A 19,513-nucleotide genomic window follows, 5' to 3' on the forward strand; every position below is an offset into this window, starting at 1 on the left:
CCAGTCTATTCCATAGTGTATTCGCCACGACACTCAGGTCAAGGCGCAAGCTTCATGGTGTGGTAGGCCATCAGTTACAACCCGCAGTCAGATTTGACATTTCTGAAAGATAATGTATCCAGTTCCCACTATATTTCAAAGGTTGTTATTCCCATGATGCAGCCATTCTGCTTTTTCAGCAGAAAATGTATGTACAAATAAGGCTGCTGAGACGCTCCGTGCTCTTCTTGGTGTCCAACAATTGCTCTGCACAGCGACATCAACATATCTCTCGTCAACTGAACACATATGGGACATGATGAACTTGTTCGTTCTCCAGGGTCTGCAGTAACCATTGCGGAACTGCAACAACAGACGAAAGATACTTCGGACAGTCTATTGCAGGACGCCATTCGGCTCCTTCATGTTCGTTTGCATGTGGGAGTACACGCCAGCATTGCTGCCAGAGGGTGAACAATTTCAGTCAAATCTGGTACACATATTTCAAAGATATACAGTTGTATAAGAACCATCAGCGTCCTAGTGTTGTGAGTGTGATAACGTGGAGAGAGAATGGGGGAGGCGGAGATGAGAATGGAGGGCAAGGAGAGATGGACAGACATAAGAGGGGAGGAGGTGAAGGAGTAGGAGGAGGAAGATGAGATGCAGAGAAATAGGAGAAGGTGAAATGGTTGGACAGAGGGAAGAGGAGCAGGTGGACAGAGGAAAGAGGAGGAGATGAATAGAGACAGGGGGAGGAAGATGTTGGCATAGAGTTTGGAGGAGGAAATGAATAGATAGAGGGGGAAGAGGGATAGAGCAAGGGATAACGAGGAGATGAGCTAGAGAAGAGAGAGGAGGAGATGGACACAGAAAGGAAAAGGAGGAGATAAAAGGGAGAGGAAGAAATGGACAGGGGGAGAAGGGAGATAGAGAGAGAGGGAAAGAGGAGATGGACAGAGAAAAGGGGAAGGAGGAGACTGACAGAGGGATAGGTTGAATTAAAGGGGGGGAAGATGAGATGATCCGAGAGGGGAGGAGCGGACAAATAGAGGGAGAGGAGCAGACTGGCAGAGATGAACAGAGAGACGGGTAGGAGGAGACGATTGGAGAGTGAGGGTGGAGGAGGTGGTGAGAGAGACTGGGTGAAGAAGATCGACTGTGAGGAGAGGTAGTAAGGAGTAGAAGGAGGGGAGGTGGGAAGGAGGAGATGGTCTATTAGAAGAATGGAATACATACATACAGAGGCACCGCTGGGTACTAATTTCAATTAATCTAATAGCTGATCTCCCTGTTCATTTCCAGAGTTCACCCACCATGTTCGCTGAGGCGCATGGCGCTCTCCAGGACAACGTGCGCGTACTGCAGCTGTCCGGCCTGTGGCCGCCGGCGCGCATGAGCGGCTGGGGGCTGCTGTTTCCGGTGTACACAGGCGTGCTGTACTTCTGTTTCCTGTCCGTGCTGTTCGCCGTGCTGGAGCTCGCCTACCTCTCGCAGAGGGACATCAACGAGCTCACGTACGCGCTCATCGTCGTCATGTCGCACTTGGGCGTCCTGTTCAAGATGACGCACTTCCTCTCCAACAGGGGCGCCTATCTTCGCCTCGTGGGGCGTCTGAACGGCCTGATACAGCAGACACAGACGGACGTTGTCTCCGACCCGCAAAGCGTCCTCTCCGCCTGCCACCGGAAGGCGATGCGGCTCACCTACTACACGTTCGCCTACCTGGCACTGACTGGCCTCATCTGGTACCTGCTTCCTGTCCTCGACATGTTCTCCTCAGCTTCCGCAGGGAGGCGGCTTCCCGTGGTCAACACTCGGTGGATCGACAATAATAACACAGCATTCTACGCTCTTGGATACGTCGTTCAGTTTCCGTCCATCTTCTACTTTGTGGCAATTAGTGTGGGACTGGACGGCTACTTTGCGACCGCCATGATCCACGTCGCTGCCCAGCTGCAGCTTCTCAGTTTACGGTTGTCTCAGCTGAACAAAAGTCGGCCGCCTGTGTCTGCTGCGACGGAGTTTTCGGGCGTGCACAAACAAGAATGTTGGTCACCGTTGGCACTGCGGGAAATTGAATCTCTCGAAGAAAGTGGAGGCATGTATCATCAGCTGGTTCAGGAAATAAAACGACACCAAGAAATTGTCAGGTACGTATACAATGATATGACAATCGGCTAGGACCACACGATTCGTTTTGAACGGATTATTCGGTTTTATAGCCCAAATTTTGTTCTTCCGTTATTTTTTAAGCGAGAGAATAATTCTCCGATTTGGTACATGAGTTTACTACGAAGTATGCGAGAATCACTCCATATGTCATGCAACTGTAGTATATCTTTCGATAATGCAACAACATGATAATTCCACGATGTATATTGAACTGGTATAACAGTGTGTATTTTAGTGCCAACATAAAATAGGTCTGCATTACAGGAAGTTACGGTAAAGGCTGAAATGAAACACACGCATTGGAACTCTGTATAAACTTTTTTTGTGAAGAGTACAAATGGAATAAAAAGGAATTAAAATTGTCTACTGTGGTTCAGAATCGTCATCCAGTGAATGTACAAGGCGTTTCCAGCGATGAGGAAGGCGCTGAATGCCATTGGCATTGCCACCAACATGTGCCGCCTTCGCCGAAATTCAGTGAGGACATTCGCCCTGTTTGCTAAGCGCTTTCCACGTAGTGATTTCCTCAGTCGTGGAATGAGGTCCAAGTCACATGGACAGAGGTCTGGTGAGTAGGGTGGGTGGGGGAGAACCCATCTTGTAGTTCGACCAACCTCACAACGAACGTTTGAGGCGCTGGCATCGTGCCACTCTCGTAAGGGATCGCTGTCTGTCGGTTGATTTCGGTAACGTTTGCCGCTGACTTTAAATATATGCGATGCGGTGATGCCACATGTTCGCAAGATACATATAAGCTGCCATGACTTATAAAATGACCCTCGTATGTTGTGTAACAAATATAATCTTAAAACGTATACTCTTGAAATATGACTTTGTTATAGTTCCCCTGATTATTGTTAGCTAAAACAATAGATAGGTCTAACTTAAGTGTATCAGCGACATACAAACAAATTAGACTTCCTAAAATTCAGCAGAGAAGGAAAGACAATTTTTTTGGTAGGAAAGAGAAAGAGCTCAAATGGACTGTCTATTCAAAAAATGGTTCAAATGGCTCTGAGCACTATGGGACTTAACTGCTGTGGTCATTAGTCCCCTAGAACTTAGGACTACTTAAACCTAACTAACCTAAGGACATCATACACATCCATGCCCGAGGCAGGATTCGAACCTGCAACCGTAGCGGTCACTCGGTTCCACACTGTAGCGCCTAGAACCGCACAGCCACTCCGGCCGGCCTATTCCTCAACAGAGAGAAAGTAACTGAAGGCCTCAACTGCATTTATAGGAATATATTTATCTGCAAGAAAGGTTATAAGATGACAGATGACAGCCTCTAGACATCCTTTGCACCTTTTTCTCTGTAAGAATTCAAAGATGTTTAACAGACTGTAGAACTACTTCACCCACCTGGATAGATTTGCATACATAACATGAATGAGGAGCTCAGCAATCGTAGACCTCACCTTAACAGCCTTAACAGCAGCGTGAAGAAAGAGGGTGATTATGCTGGAAACTGGATTAAATTCTTTCCTTCAGTGTCTGAAGAAGGTGTATCAAATATTTCCGGAGTGGCAGGGTTTTTGATCAGTATCCCCTGGTTCCAATGCCTTAGTGGAGCGAATTAATTAAATATGTAAAACATTCTCGATTTTCTTACCGTGTCAGTTCGGGATACAATCTCGAGCTTTCGACGATAGTCTCCATCGTCATCGTCAGGAGCAAATGTCTTCACTATTGCTGTGGTGGCCTTATATAGCCCGTGGATGGCTTCTGATTGGTCAGCTTGTGATTGGTCGGCGATTACGTACTGCTGTGGCACGATATCCAGTAAAATAGGAAGAGTCCTGGGTAGAAGGGGTAGAAGACTGATCTTTAGTCCTCCTAAGAAAATTAAGGTGATGCGCCCTGTTAAGGACAGTCTCGGCATCAGCCTCCCTGGAATTTATAATGTCCCCTGTGATTGTGGAAGCCGTTTCCGACCGCTGTCCAGAACACTAGTGGCATGTTAAAAATAGAGAACTGGAGAAATCTGTAAATGCGGAGCACAGACTCACTAACAAACATCAAATACTGTTCGAGTAAACAAAAATTTGTCCCATGCCTCCACATAATGGCATTATGTTATTAAGGAAGCTGTTGAAATAAAAATGGGCGAGAAGAACTTTAACCTTGATAGTGGATATTATCTAAGCAGTGCGTGGAAACGAGCGCACGATGCAGAGAAGCAGCAGAGACATTCCTTGCAGTGTTTGCGTTTCACAGAAGCGGTGGTGCCATCAGCGCAGACGCAGACACTGTCTGCGACAGCAGTACGTAATCGCCGACCAATCAGAACCATCCACGGGCTATATAAGGCCACTACATCTGCTCCTGCAGATGACGAAGCAGGCTATCGTCGAAATCTCGATATTTTATCCCGAAATGACGCGGCAAGAAAACCGAAAATGTTACACATATCAGTGCCGTCGCGAAAGACTTCGTTGTCAATTATTTCATTCATGAAAAATAAGTGGTGTGAGGCAGGAAAAAGACGTTCAACGGATTTAATCAAGACAGAACTCCAGGGAACAGTGAACTATAACAGCATGACCAGTTCAGAAATGTATGCATTTCCAAAGAGTGATATTCAGTTACTAAAAAGTGACAAATGTTCAATGAAATACAATTAGAATCAATGTTAACGTGATAGACTAGTCTTTAAAAGTGATAAATATGCTTTCTTTGTCCCATAGATGTGTCACAATTGAAAGAAAACAGCACTCGATCACTATTTTTAATGAATTAACCGGGTTTCAACTCTGCTAGGAGTGTCCTCCTCAGAATTTAAATAAAAAATGGTCTATAACATGGTCACAGAATTATGACTAAAAACGTATAATACAGAGTATAAGTGCAGAATCATCGTAAAAGACTGGCAGTACTTACATACCATTTATAAAATAATAAATATGCCAAAAGGGCATTAGTCACAAAGATATTTTAGATAAGAATTGTGATGCCGAGCCACTAAGGGCTGCTCGTTACTTGCGCGGTTACAGGTTGCAGGTTGTGACCATGTTATAGACCGTTTTTTGATTTAAATGGTGAGGAAGACACCCCTAGAAGTGTTGAAACCCGGATAATTTGTTAAGAATAGTGACCGAGGGCTGTTTTCTTTCAATTGTAACTATTCACGGTCTCTGAACGTACAGCCATGTACAAAATTGGGCATAGATGTGTGTTTCTGATCTATAAATATTGTGTGTACTCTGTTATATATATGGAAGGGCTACGTAACCTTTTGTGTGACGTATAATATTGTTGTAAGTATATAATTAGTAGTCACTAGTTTTTTCAATTTTATAAAATTTGGCGACCCTATAGTTCGCATTATTAGTGCAGTGAAAGATTCTCAGCTGTCTTAAAAAAAAAAAAAGAATCTTCTGAGCTTCTTGCACCACCAGATGAGGTTTAGGTAGCTTTCGAAATTAACCTTTTTCTACTTGTGCCAGTGTAGACGGAAAACTGTTTACGTAGGTACCCAACTTTGCAGGAATGGTGTTCAGACTGTGCGCTGCAGCATTTGCCGTGTTACTAGTACATGTGTCATGACTTGATATTAGGCTCTGGTAATGGTGCAGCGACGTAGGATTGAAACAGAAGCCTCTCAGTGAGTCTGTTTTACAGTTGCAGACAGTCAATGTGGGTCTAGACAAGGCGAGTGGCGCTTTGTTTGTAAAGCAGTTTTATCAAAACAACAGCCTGTACTACTGTTCTTCGCGTCCATCGATACTTTGAAGGAATATGGAGAGATCTTCTTTCTTCACCGTGGTTGAAGAACGTGATTCGGAAGTCGAATGAATTGGTGATTTGGGAATTGCGCCTGGGAAACGTTGACGGCCAATTGCACCGTAAATTGTTGAAGAATTTACTGTTGCCATGCCTGAGAATGCTGGACCCAATGTGCGATATTCAAGCAGCGCACGAGCTGTCACGACAGCCGAAGATTGGACGGTCCACCATTCATAAAGTGCTGCGAACAGTTGCGAAGCGTTATCTCCACTGCAGTTCGAAGCTGCCACGGGCGCAGATAGTCATCACGTTGAGCAACGTTTGTAGCCTGCAACATAAGCCTGGTACACAGTTAACAGACGTTACCCTCTCATGTGGAGATTGAGATGTGTTTCTTTCGATGGGTTATTCGTTATTTCTCTTCCGCATGTGATTACAAATGATTGCACAGGGTTTCATTGCCCTACTATCAGTCGTTTTCCCACCATGTGTATCCGGCAAACTCTTAAAAAATTCACAATAGTTGAAAATTCTTGTCTTTGTATTAGACTGCATAGACCCAATTTGAATATCCACAGATTCGCGAATCACGACTATCTTTTAACGCACACAAGAAATGGTACTCACCGTAGTTCCAAGTCCAACAACCATAATAGCAGGGAATAAGTCAAAGTCGAACTCCAAAATATCACTAGTCACCGCACAGGCATGGCAAAGGCACGATCCGCTAAATAGTCACCAGCCATCCAAATATTTCAAGTGGGCCACCATGGCTCTGAGGCACAAGGCGTGATTGCGAGCGAGACTCTGCCAAACCCCTAGCATACAGCACCTGTATGTGCTGAGGGCGCACTTAAATCACGCTCGCATTATCGCGAGTGTACAACCTACAGACAGGCCAAGGAAAACGTAGTAAGTAACACTATCCAAAGAGATTCCACAAGCACATTTATCCACATAGTGTCCGCATAACTCACTTTCAAGTGTATGCACATACAAACTTAGGATACTTTTTGCAATTCCATTTGGGATCAATGTATTTATTTGCCTTTACCATTATTCAGTCTTACCTCCCTTCGCTGAGGTAGTGATGCGCCCTGCTAAACCCACAGGACAGGACAGGTAGTTTTAAGTTGTGGAAAGGGGCCAAAATAAGCGGCTGTCAGTTACACACTAACATACAACCTTTTATTTGATCAAACATTACAAGAGCAAAGATAATTTCAAAAAAAGAAAACGAAACACAGCTTTAGTTTTAGAACTTAATTAGCCGCTGAATGCACCGTACGATCTCATGCCTTAACGGAAAGATCACTTTAATTTAAAAACGACTGAAAGCCAATAACTTAAAGCTCAACCAAAATCATAAATTTGAAAAGCAAAGCCCTACCTTAAAACAGTTCCTTAGTTAGGCTGAAGCCCCAAAGAATCTGACCTTCAAGAGCCAACAACTTAAATTCAAAATCGGCTGAAGGCCCAACATTTAAGACTCAATAACATTAATTTTAAAAGTGGCAAAGGCCTTGCGTAAAACTTCTTAAATTAGGCTGAAGGCCCAATATATCTGACGCCCTAAGGGCAAAACAACCATACAAGTACAAACAACAACAACAAACAAGAAAAGGCAATACACCCAAGGGTGCTCAGAAGTTCCGAGGATCGACCTGGAATTCAAACACTAATGCTTGTTTATGTGAGACAGGCAGCTGGCCCAACCATTGTCGATCCGACGACAATCCAAGCGACAGACAGTCAATGGACCCACCGACAAGCTAACCTCCGCTTCACCCAACCAACATACAACAGAGAGTCTAATGGAACAACATAGAAGGTATTGGCGTCCACAACCAATTATACATTGAGCTGTCAAATTACACATCGTGCTGGACAGCAACAACACGATCAGTAAAATACACTGCCTGAATTTACGTCAACGGCCAGGACAGGTAACTGGAACCTTAACGGTCACAAGGCAGAAGATTTCGCTGGTGCACTTCAATTCAAATAACCAAGTACAGTTAAATTCTGCTGGAGAGTGGCTGAAATTTTCCAACTTGAAAACACACGTTGTTGCTCGCGGGAATATCCCAACAGCCGACAAGGTAACTCCAAACGACACAATATGACTTCTGGTAGATTACGTCCAAACTCAAGTTTCATGTCCAGGATCTGTGAACCACGAACCTCGTAGCAATGGGAAAAGCGCCACACACTCCGACACCGGATAGATGCTGCCAGCGGGTCGGGCCAAACTACGTGCCGCGGAGATTTCCTCGCTGCTCCATGCCAACCGACCAACTGCCCTCACACAGCCCAGCCGGAAACTATAAGCGCCAAGCCGAAAATAGTCCAAGGTGCGAATATCGATACATACCGCTGCTGCCACCTGCGGAAAGAGAGGATAGCAGCATAATGGCGCTAACCGCGGGAGACTAAACACAGAATAGCAACCAAGGTTTAATTCAACGCATAGCATGAGCCAGCCATGGCTCAGGCAGCTCATAGTAAGAAATCTTTGTAAATGTACGAGAGGCGATCAATAAGCAATGAAATACTTTTTTTTCTGAAACCAGATAGATTTTATTCGGGATCCATTTTATCATAGCTTCCCCACTGTTTTGGCTACAAAAACCTGTTTTTCCAATTTCTTGAGGGCAGAACAATACACTTCAGAGTTGATCGTTCCACGTTGATGAAGGATATCAAACAGAATAACCCCTTCAGAGTCCCAGAAGACTGTCATAACGACTTCACCGGTTGTAGATGCGGCTTTGAACTTTTCCTTTGCAGGAGAGGTGATATGGCGCCACTCCATGGATTGAAGTTTTGTTTCCGTTCGAAGTGACGAACCTATTTAACAAAAAAATGTCACGATCAGCCTCACAACGCACAAGAAATTTCATACTCTTGATCATTCGTTGCTCTTTATGATTTTCTGTTACGCGGCGACGAACCCAGCTTGCACATACTTTTGAGCACTACCAACAGAGGCGACCAGTTGAGCAGCGAGTTGTTTGTGATCCGCAGGTGACCTCGAATGAGAGTGTCCACACCTTCCAACATGCCTGGAGTCACATCTACGCGCGGCCGGCCTATGTGCGGGCAGCCTGTGTGCGGCCGGCCGGCACATGGGACAGCGGACAGGTTTGCGTTACCTTGTTGTGATTATGACAGACGTCCAGCCAAACGACTCACCAAGCTTTTCTTCGTTGCCACGTCTCCGCAGATATTCTGCAAGCCCTATAAATATCTTCAATTCTGTGGTTTTCCGTCAAAAGAAACTCAATGACAGCTCTCTGCTCGGAAACCATCTCGTCTATGATGCCATTTCGAAGACTACGTGCAGGGTCGCCACCTGTCATAACTTCATGAAACATAGGTGCTGAAGGGCTAAAGCGGGAATATTCGAACCTGTCCCACAGCAAATTCCACAACTTTTCAACTGAAATCGACAGAGAAAAATATGCGTTGCGTTATTGATTGAATACATTTCGTATGTGTCCCTGCGCTAATGTTCGTCATGTTGAAGGATAAAATTTTTGGCATCTCCTCGAATTTGTGGGAAAAGTCATATCGAGGTATGTGATTCCTGCATATGAGCGAAAGAATGTGCGAGCTATGTAGCTGCATCATGGAAACCCCTACCGGTTAACAGAGAAACCATTATCTACCAGGTGGTGAATAAATTAACTTTCGCATCTATGCGAGAGTTAAATCGACCACAAGATTCATTCATGAAGAATGTATAGCTGGATAGAGAGTGTTTACGTCGCTCACACACGACGCTGCCTATTCGCCGCTCCATAATGACTCGAGTATAGTGATTTCAGACCGGTCGCCAGGGGGCGCTCGCTCCGCTCGCACTGGAATCTCCGTCACTTGCCACAAGACCGACAGGCGGCGCAACATATGTAGAAAGAGATCGCCGCTCAAGGCCACACCCTCAACGGAGCAGGTTTTATCGTTCTGCGGCCCTTTATACGTCTGAGCGTCCAGACGTCCAGCAGTGGACACAACGAACTTTGGAAGACCGTCATCGTCACCTGTGCAACAGGCATCAATCACTAGAAGCGACTGCTCACTGGATCAAAGACGTTATACAGTTAGACGAACAAATGTCATTGTTACTTAGGAAAGCTTCCTGCTTGACAGCGTGTAAATCTACGTCTCATCTACATCTACATCTCATCTACTTCTACGTGGTTACTAAATGGTTCAAATGGCTCTGAGCACTATGGGACTTAACATCTGTGGTCATCAGTCCCCTAGAACTTAGAACTACTTAAACCTAACTAACCTAAGGACATCACAAACATCCATGCCCGAGGCAGGATTCCAACCTGCGAACGTAGCAGTCGCGCGGCTCCCGACTAGGCGCCTAGAACCACGAGACCACCGCGGCCGGCTGCGTGGTTACTCTACAGATCACACTTAAGCGCCTGGCAGAGGGTTTCATCGCTCCACCTTCACACTAATTCTCTAGTACTCCACTCTCCAGCAGCGTGAGGGAAAAACGAACACGTATGTCTTCCCGTGCGATCTCTGATTTCCGTTATTTTGTTGAGCTGGTCGTTTCTCGTAACGTAGGTTGGCGACAACAAAATATTGTAGTATTCAGGGGAGAAAATTGGGGACTGAATTTTCGTCAGAAGATCCCGCCACAACGAGAAACACCATTGTTTAAATAATTCCGCCCCAAATCCTGTATCATGCCTGTGGCAATCTCTCCCCCATTTCTCGATAACAGAAAACGTTCTGCCATTCTTTGACCTTTATCGATGTACTCCGTTAATCCTGTCTGGTGAGGATCGCACACCGAGGAGCAGTACTCCAAAAGAGGACGGGCAAGCGTAGTGTATGCGTGTCTTTAGTCGATGTATTGCACCACCAGCGGTCCCGGCGTGTTCCCGCACTGCGTGGACCTGGCTCCTCCTGACTTCCCAACCGAACTCCCTCGGACCCAACTATGCAGAGGCAACACCTGCACATTGGCAACCCGACATCTGTGCACCGAAGAAGGGACCAGCCGAAGTCTCACAGGATGACCAAAATCAAGAAACCATTCCAAGCTCAACAATGAAAAGGAGCTACCAGAATCCAAAAGGGCACAAGTAGGTTCACCACCTACTCGAGAACAAGTATAAGGCTGTGGGAGTGATGATCAAGCAGCAACACGGGCACACCAGAATTCTGCAAATAAAATGCAGTCTTTGGTTCGCCTACAATACAATATTTTCTATGTGTTCTCTCCAATTCAAATTGTTCGTAATTGTGATAGGTATTTAGTTCAATTTGCAGCCTTTAGTTTTGATCGATTTATCGTGTAACCGAACTTTAACGGATTCCTTTTAACACTCAAGTGGATGATTCCATACTTTTCATTACTTATTGTCAATTGCCAATTTCCACACCATATATATATACACTCCTGGAAATTGAAATAAGAACACCGTGAATTCATTGTCCCAGGAAGGGGAAACTTTATTGACACATTCCTGGGGTCAGATACATCACATGATCACACTGACAGAACCACAGCCACATAGACACAGGCAACAGAGCATGCACAATGTCGGCACTAGTACAGTGTATATCCACCTTTCGCAGCAATGCAGGCTGCTATTCTCCCATGGAGACGATAGTAGAGATGCTGGATGTAGTCCTGTGGAACGGCTTGCCATGCCATTTCCACCTGGCACCTCAGTTGGACCAGCGTTCGTGCTGGACGTGCAGACCGCGTGAGACGACGCTTCATCCAGTCCCAAACATGCTCAATGGGGGACAGATCCGGAGATCTTGCTGGCCAGGGTAGTTGACTTACACCTTCTAGAGCACGTTGGGTGGCACGGGATACATGCGGACGTGCATTGTCCTGTTGGAACAGCACGTTCCCTTGCCGGTCTAGGAATGGTAGAACGATGGGTTCGACGACGGTTTGGATGTACCGTGCACTACTCAGTGTCCCCTCGACGATCACCAGTGGTGTACGGCCAGTGTAGGAGATCGCTCCCCACACCATGATGCCGGGTGTTGGCCCTGTGTGCCTCGGTCGTATGCAGTCCTGATTGTGGCGCTCACCTGCACGGCGCCAAACACGCATACGACCATCATTGGCACGAAGACAGAAGCGACTCTCATCGCTGAAGACGACACGTCTCCATTCGTCCCTCCATTCACGCCTGTCGCGACACCACTGGAGGCGGGCTGCACGATGTTGGGGCGTGAGCGGAAGACGGCCTAACGGTGTGCGGGACCGTAGCCCAGCTTCATGGAGACGGTTGCGAATGGTCCTCGCCGATACCCCAGGAGCAACAGTGTCCCTAATTTGCTGGGAAGTGGCGGTGCGGTCCCCTACGGCACTGCGTAGGATCCTACGGTCTTGGCGTGCATCCGTGCGTCGCTGCGGTCCGGTCCCAGGTCGACGGGCACGTGCACCTTCCGCCGACCACTGGCGACAACATCGATGTACTGTGGAGACCTCACGCCCCACGTGTTGAGCAATTCGGCGGTACGTCCACCCGGCCTCCCGCATGCCCACTATACGCCCTCGCTCAAAGTCCGTCAACTGCACATACGGTTCACGTCCACGCTGTCGCGGCATGCTACCAGTGTTAAAGACTGCGATGGAGCTCCGTATGCCACGGCAAACTGGCTGACACTGACGGCGGCGGTGCACAAATGCTGCGCAGCTAGCGCCATTCGACGGCCAACACCGCGGTTCCTGGTGTGTCCGCTGTGCCGTGCGTGTAATCATTGCTTGTACAGCCCTCTCGCAGTGTCCGGAGCAAGTATGGTGGGTCTGACACACCGGTGTCAATGTGTTCTTTTTTCCATTTCCAGGAGTGTATATATATATATATATATATATATATATATATATATATATTACCTAAATCGTAAATAATTCAGTGTGAATCCTACCATTGCAACTTTAGTGTATGGGGTGGTGGGGATGGGGTGAAAAATCTACCTCCTACAACTGATGCGCAACAGATATAGTCTTGCGGAGTCTCATGTATCTTTTTCAAACAGCCTGGATTTGTAAACAGCACTCGGGTAGTGCACAGGTTGCGGTCCTTCTCAGGGAAGCTACGTTACAGACAATTTCATGAAGGGGGCGACAAGTGACACAGAGTTTGACTCGACTGAGCAGATTTGCAGTCAGTTGCAGTGCGAAGCAGTCTTGTAGCGTCAATGCAGTGTCACAATTCAAGCGTTGCAGGCTGACAGTAAACTACGCTGCTCAGACTCTGGAAACACGTAGCGTGGGTAGACCAAACCCAAAGCTACGTCGAATGTGAAAACAGCAGTAGAGAGCGAATGTTGCAACTACAAGGAATGTGAGCTGAAATCCGTACTGACGAACAAATATCAGAATCGCGGTATACACAATACAGCTGGAACATTTTAAGATTAGGATCGAGGTCCTGCATGTGAGATAACAGCTACATCCAAGAGTTTATAGAAGCCTGATAGTCATCTCCACGTGTCTTGTTTGCAGCGCAACTTGCAGGTGTTCTTGCGGTTACCAAAGTGGAACTATGAGCCATGCAAATTACATCGTCGATACTCTCTGAGTCCTTCACCACATCGCTGGTGTGGTTGTATGTTAGACTCAACGTTACTTACAGACAATGTTATTGAACTGTCACACTGTGACTACCCTATGCCTGACATCGATAGAAAATCCCGGAAATATCCACATGCCAACTTTAGGGCTGCTTACACTTTGTTCTGATTCGAACTCTCTTCCAAGTATTTAAGAGCTTTCTTATTAAGCCGATGCTCTGTGTCACCCACATGTTTGTGTGTACACTTCAACTAAAAAAGGTAATGAATGAATCTGTGACAAACGTCGTTAGCTTCATTTTTTTATACATAGCAACGTGATATTTGTAGTGTTTGTAGTCTTTCGCACGTAAGATGTCGTTCATAGAAAATATTGACATATTTTGTGTAGTTTTCTAACTACATTTCATGTTGGCGTACAATTTCACTGCTGAGTCAATGACAATAAACATTGCTATATGACTTTGTTTCTAGCTTCGTGAAGTATCTGGAGACTGTGATGAGCCCAGTGGCCTTCATTCAGTTCCTCTTCAGCGTTGGCAGCATCTGCGTCACACTCTTCCAATCAACTTTCGTAAGTTAACTATTTTATTCACTTTCATATTATCTGCCTCGCCTTGAGGTCAGTCTACGTAAACTGTGAGACTCTCGAACTCCGGTGAACAGGCATCGGTAGGCCCAACTCTACCGACGGACCACCGCGTCATCCTCAGTCGATAGGCTTCTTTGGATGCAGACGTGGAGCGGCATGTGATTAGCACACCGCTCTCCTGGTCGTTTCCAGCTTTCGTGGCCGGGGCCGCTACTTCTCAATCTAATAGCACCGGAACTGGCTTCACAAGGGTTGAGTGCACTACTCTGGCCAACAGTGCAAAGCAGAATCGGACTGTCACCCATTGACGTGCTCGCCACACCCGACAGCTTTCGGTGATGCGGTGGGAACCGGCGTTACCACTGCAGCAAGGCCATTGGAAAGCTAAGACACATGGAATGTTATTTCATAGTAAGGACATACTGTTCGTAGAACTTAACAAAGTCTATATTTAATTTGGATGAAAAAATAACCCTTATATTCTATTTTATCAAGCAGTATAATGGTATTTTATCTTTCATAACTTAAATAGGTAGTTTAAATATCTTTGAGTAAATTTAGTAAAAGCTGTGGTTTCCATCACATTAGCGTGAGTGTGTTTTGGAGGAGTACGGAAGAGGTACTCATGCTCTATACAGCGTAAACCAGAACTGCACCAAAAAAATTTTCGGAGGATGTTCATGGATATTTCCTGAGTGGTGAGGTACAAGAGATTCGTGGCCTCCAGTGGCTCATTACAAGCGTAACTGTATTTCGTTTGCTTTCTTGCCTTAATTTATCTGCGTATTTCTATGCACTGAAAATATTTTCATATCCCTACGAACGTCGACGATATGCACTGTGTGTTTTGATTGTGACACACTTGTTCCAATTACTGATGGCAGATGTTGTTGACAACATTAAAGCCCACTTTTCGCAAAACCACTGTTCGGTCCTGTCTCTCGTTTTTTCCTCCTTTTTTTCGGCTGAAATAAAGCTTCGTAAAACAGAGGGTGCAGTAGCATAAAAATGATAGTTAATGGGCTATTTTAGTAGCTCATGAGAAACTAGTAAACAAATGGCATTAAAACAACTTTAATCTTGTGTGAAAATTAACACTGATAATAAACGCTAAGAAACTGAAATACAGTTGCAGCTTAAATAATGATACTGTGAAGTCTTTCACAACTGGTATTTACTTCGATATAAACTTCCGAACTCAGAGGCTGTGGTCGATGTATCGAACGATTTACCGGCGTTTCGTCCGTATTTGCGAGAAACGTTTTAACGGATGAAATTGGTCACTGAAGATGTCTGCCACAGACAGGGACCATATGTCAGCAAATAACCTCGTTTAAATACCACTATCTCTCAGTTCCGGACTTTAACTGATATTAAATAAAGTTAATTGAATTTCAAGAGCGACAGGAAATGACTGTCATTATTTTCAATAATGCTAGTAATTCTTTTTTACTTTGAGAATCTTATGTCCTTGACTGTAACACATTCTTTGGCATAAGCATTTCTTACTTATGGCTGTCGGGTGATTATTATTTCGTCTTATCGAGCTTTTAGAATACTGGCTTTCTTTAAAAATAAGTGGGATGTTTACTTCATTAAATTTAGGAAGGCAACATATGTAAAGCAGGAAAATCAGTGCCTTTTTGTATTCTATTTATGATGGTATAGTAGGGAGAGTTTAAAGTACGGCACAAACAAAACGATAAATAGTTACCACACACATTGAAGAAGTAGCCAAAAAGTAAAGTATGCATAATGATGCGTTGTGTTATTAAATTTTCTTTGTCCTCAGAACCCACGGCCGGACGTCGTTTTCAAGTGCGCTATGTACTTACCAACACCTGTATTTCAGATTTACATATACTGTTGGTGTGGCCACAATATAATGGAGGAAGTAAGTATTAAACTAGACTGCACATTAGCGCTAGTATACGACAAAACGACTTGTCGTTCTAGTACTTTGTGCACTCAATTGCTTATGGGTATCTTTAACATACCATTCATATTTACTACTGTATTCACAATTGACAAGTGCAGGGTCGAAACCCTGCCTCACAATCCAGGACAGAGTTTCCCATGATTTCCGTAAGCCGCTTGAGTGCCACCTTTGAAAGAGAATCGGTAGATTTCCTTCGCAGTATAATCTTGTGCTGCGACAGCGTCGTTGTGTGGTGAGATAGTGTACCGAATGGTATAAGTAAAGGTGTGTTATCGACTTTAAAATTTCTAGAATCTGTTGCTGTCATCTGTGCCATGGAAGAGAGAAAAAATTGATCAAATATCATGAAGGATGTAGCTGGCGAAAATAATCGTCCTCGACACATAGTGGCTATATTTTGGCTCAACCATCTACATCTACATGGTTACTCTGCAATTCACACTTAAATGCCTGGAAGAGGGTTCATCGAACCATTTTCATACTACTTCTCTACCGTTCCACTCTCGAATGGCGCTTGGCGAAAAGTAACACTTAAATCTTTCCGTTCGAGCTCTGAGTTCCCTTATTTTATTATGATGATCATTTCTCCCTACTTAGGTGGATGTCAACAAAATATTTTCGCATTCGGAAGAGAAAGTTGGTGATTGAAATTTCATAAATAGATCTCGCCGCAAAGAAAACCGCCTTTGTTTCAGTGACTGCCGCCGCAACTCGCGTATCATATCAGTGACACTCTCATCCCTATTACGCGATAACACGAAACCAGCTGTCCTTCTTTGCACTTTTTCGATATTCCCCGTAAATCCTACCTCGCAAGGATCGCACACCGTTCAGCAATATTCCAGCAGAGGATGGACAAGTGTAACGTAGGCTGTCTCTTCTGTGGGTTTGTCGCATCTTCTAAGTGTTTTGTCAACAGAGCGCAGTCTATGTCTCGCCGTTTATTTCACAAGTTGGTAAGAACTACGTGTGCGATGACAGACTCATACACGCCTTGTCACGACCACTTCAGCGCTCGAGTTATAGTTGCGACTTCTTGGAACATAATCCCCGTTAAATGCACTGCCGAAAATATTAATTGTTCCCGAAGTAAAGTAAGATTTTGTAGAGTTATTAAGACCGTACTGCATTTCAGAATTAGAGTTCGGAAAAATCTACTCCAGAAATATTTTGATAGTTCACGAGCACAAGCAGGAATTTTACAAGTACCTAAGCCTGCATGAGAATGAGCAGACGCCTTTAGATGTAATACGCCGCTCATGTAGCAAAGGTCTCTGGCAATCGCGTTTTGTCTAATAATAGGTGGTCGTGAGGAAAATCATCTCAACCCAAGCAGAGCCGTCGATCTATCGTAGTAAAAATTACAAACAGAATTTATTTTATGTATTGATACTTAAACTACAACGCTAACTATACTACACAACTTCTATTTACGTGCTGCTTCCTCTACAAACTTACAAATCACCGAGGTCGCTAAAGCTGGTGCTTGACTTGAAGCTAAGCCGATTCGAATACTTGTGCCTGCCAATAGTTGGCCGGCAGCGGGAAGAGGCATGACGGTGTAAGGTTTCTGATAGTCACACTTTAGCGACGAACACGCTGAAGTCGTTTCTTCAGTTTCTTGGGGGTAACACAATACGCTTCAGAGTTGATCGTCACGCAATGAGGGGGGACATCAAACAGAATAACCCTTCAGAGTACCTGAAGACTGTCGACATGATTTTACCGGCTGAGGGTGCGGTCTGAACTTTTTCTTCGAAGGAGACGTGGGGTGGCGCCACTCCATGGATTTCCGTTTGTTTCCGGCTCGTAGGGATGAACTCATCTTTCATCGCCGGTGAAGTTGTTCGACAGAATATCAGCCTCGTAACGCGGAAGGTCTATTGTTAAGCGGCGAGGAACCCAGCGGGCACACGCCTTCGAGAACTCGAACTGGTGGACGAATGTTGTCAGCAGTACCAACAGAGACGTCCACTTGTGCATTGAGATGTTTCATCGTCATCCGTCGATCACCTGGAACACAGCAGGAATCACAGCTGTGTGGGGTCGGGTGGTACGGTGAGCGGACAGGTTAGCACGATCTCGAGCGAGGATGACAGACGCCTCGCCCAATGACTCATCGTGCTTTTGTTCACTTCCAAGTCTCCGAAGACACTGTGCAAGCGTCTATGACTACCTGTGATGCTTTGATTTTCCGCCAAAAGAACTCAGTTACAGCTCCCTTCTTCGAATGCACCTGCGTTACAAATTCCAAAAAATATTCAAATGTGTGTGAAATCTTATGGGACTTAACTGCTAAATTTATCAGTCCCAAAGCTTACACACTACTTAACCAAAATTATCATAAGGACAAACACACACACGCCAACCTCCGCCAGTCCATGACTGCAGCGCCTAAGACCTCTCGGCTAATCCCATTTTGAAGGCTACATACACTGCCGCCAGTTATCGGAACTTCATGAAACTATAGGCGCTGAAACTGGAATACTCTACGATAACCCACAACAAATTCAGCACTTTTGTCAACATAAACTGACCAAGAAAAAAATGTGTTGCATTACACACTTAACGCCCGTCGTTTAAAGATAATCCATTAAAAATGATTCAAATGGCTCTAAGCACTACGGGACTTAACATCGGAGGTCATCAGTCACCTAGACTTAGAACTACTTAAACCTAACTAACCTAAAGACATCACACACATCCATTCGCGAGGCAGGATTCGAACCTGCGACCGTAGCAGCAGCGCGGTTCCGGACTGAAGCGTCTAGAAACGCTCGGCCGGATAAGCCATTCAGTAATATGTGTCATGAATCTAAAATTTCCGCACGCTGTTCTTCTCGCCCCGTCCAACTGTCCGTGACAGCATTGCCTCGGCTTGTTTAGTTAGAAGGTGCGGTCGACGGTGTTTGTGCCGCAGCTTGCGCCGTTCTGAGCTGACCTGGGGAGACTGGAGACGATGGGAGACCAGTCACCTGTTCTGCTCTCAACAGGAAATATCATTAGTGAGTACCATGACCACGGTGGAATGGTCGGGAAGCCAGTCGAATCTGCCGTGGTCAACGTGAGCCCCGATTGAGCTAGAGATGGCAGCCCAGGCTGATGATGCAGGCTGCGATTTGGGGATGTAGGCAACGGAACCGAAGAGTCGGCGACATAAAGGAAAGCCATAGCCAGTAACCGTGGGACAAGTGGCTGATGAGCGATGGGACGGTGCCAGGCCTGTACAAGCGCGGTGGATCGATTCGTCTTAAGTAGCGTAGCAGGCTGAAAGAGTCGCAGTGTTAGCAGTTAGAAAGGCAAGTACTGAGAGTGCCAGTAATCCAGTAACCGTCAAATGTTTTGCTCATGAACCAATAATGACTTCGTTCCGTATACAGGTTGGTCCACTGATCGTGACTGGGCCAAATATCTCACGAAATAAGCGTCAAACGAAAAAACTACAAAGACCGAAACTTTTATAGCTTGAAGGGGGAAACCAAATGGCGCTATGGTTGGCCCGCTAGATGGCGCTGTCATAGGTCAAA

The 19,513-nt window shown here is 45.4% G+C and overlaps 1 protein-coding gene across 1 annotated transcript in view; it reads left to right on the plus strand.

The window, feature by feature from the left end:
• LOC126095572 (uncharacterized) overlaps positions 1–19,513 on the plus strand; it is an 83,256-nt gene that overhangs the window by 55,302 nt on the left and 8,441 nt on the right. Inside the window, exons 2-3 of the mRNA XM_049910349.1 lie at positions 1,285–2,132; positions 13,930–14,029. Coding sequence (XP_049766306.1) covers positions 1,285–2,132; positions 13,930–14,029 — 948 coding nt within the window. The remainder of the gene's footprint in view (positions 1–1,284; positions 2,133–13,929; positions 14,030–19,513) is intronic.

The sequence above is a fragment of the Schistocerca cancellata genome, chromosome 8 (genome assembly GCF_023864275.1).
Source record: "Schistocerca cancellata isolate TAMUIC-IGC-003103 chromosome 8, iqSchCanc2.1, whole genome shotgun sequence".
In the NCBI taxonomy this organism is placed as follows: domain Eukaryota; kingdom Metazoa; phylum Arthropoda; class Insecta; order Orthoptera; family Acrididae; genus Schistocerca; species Schistocerca cancellata.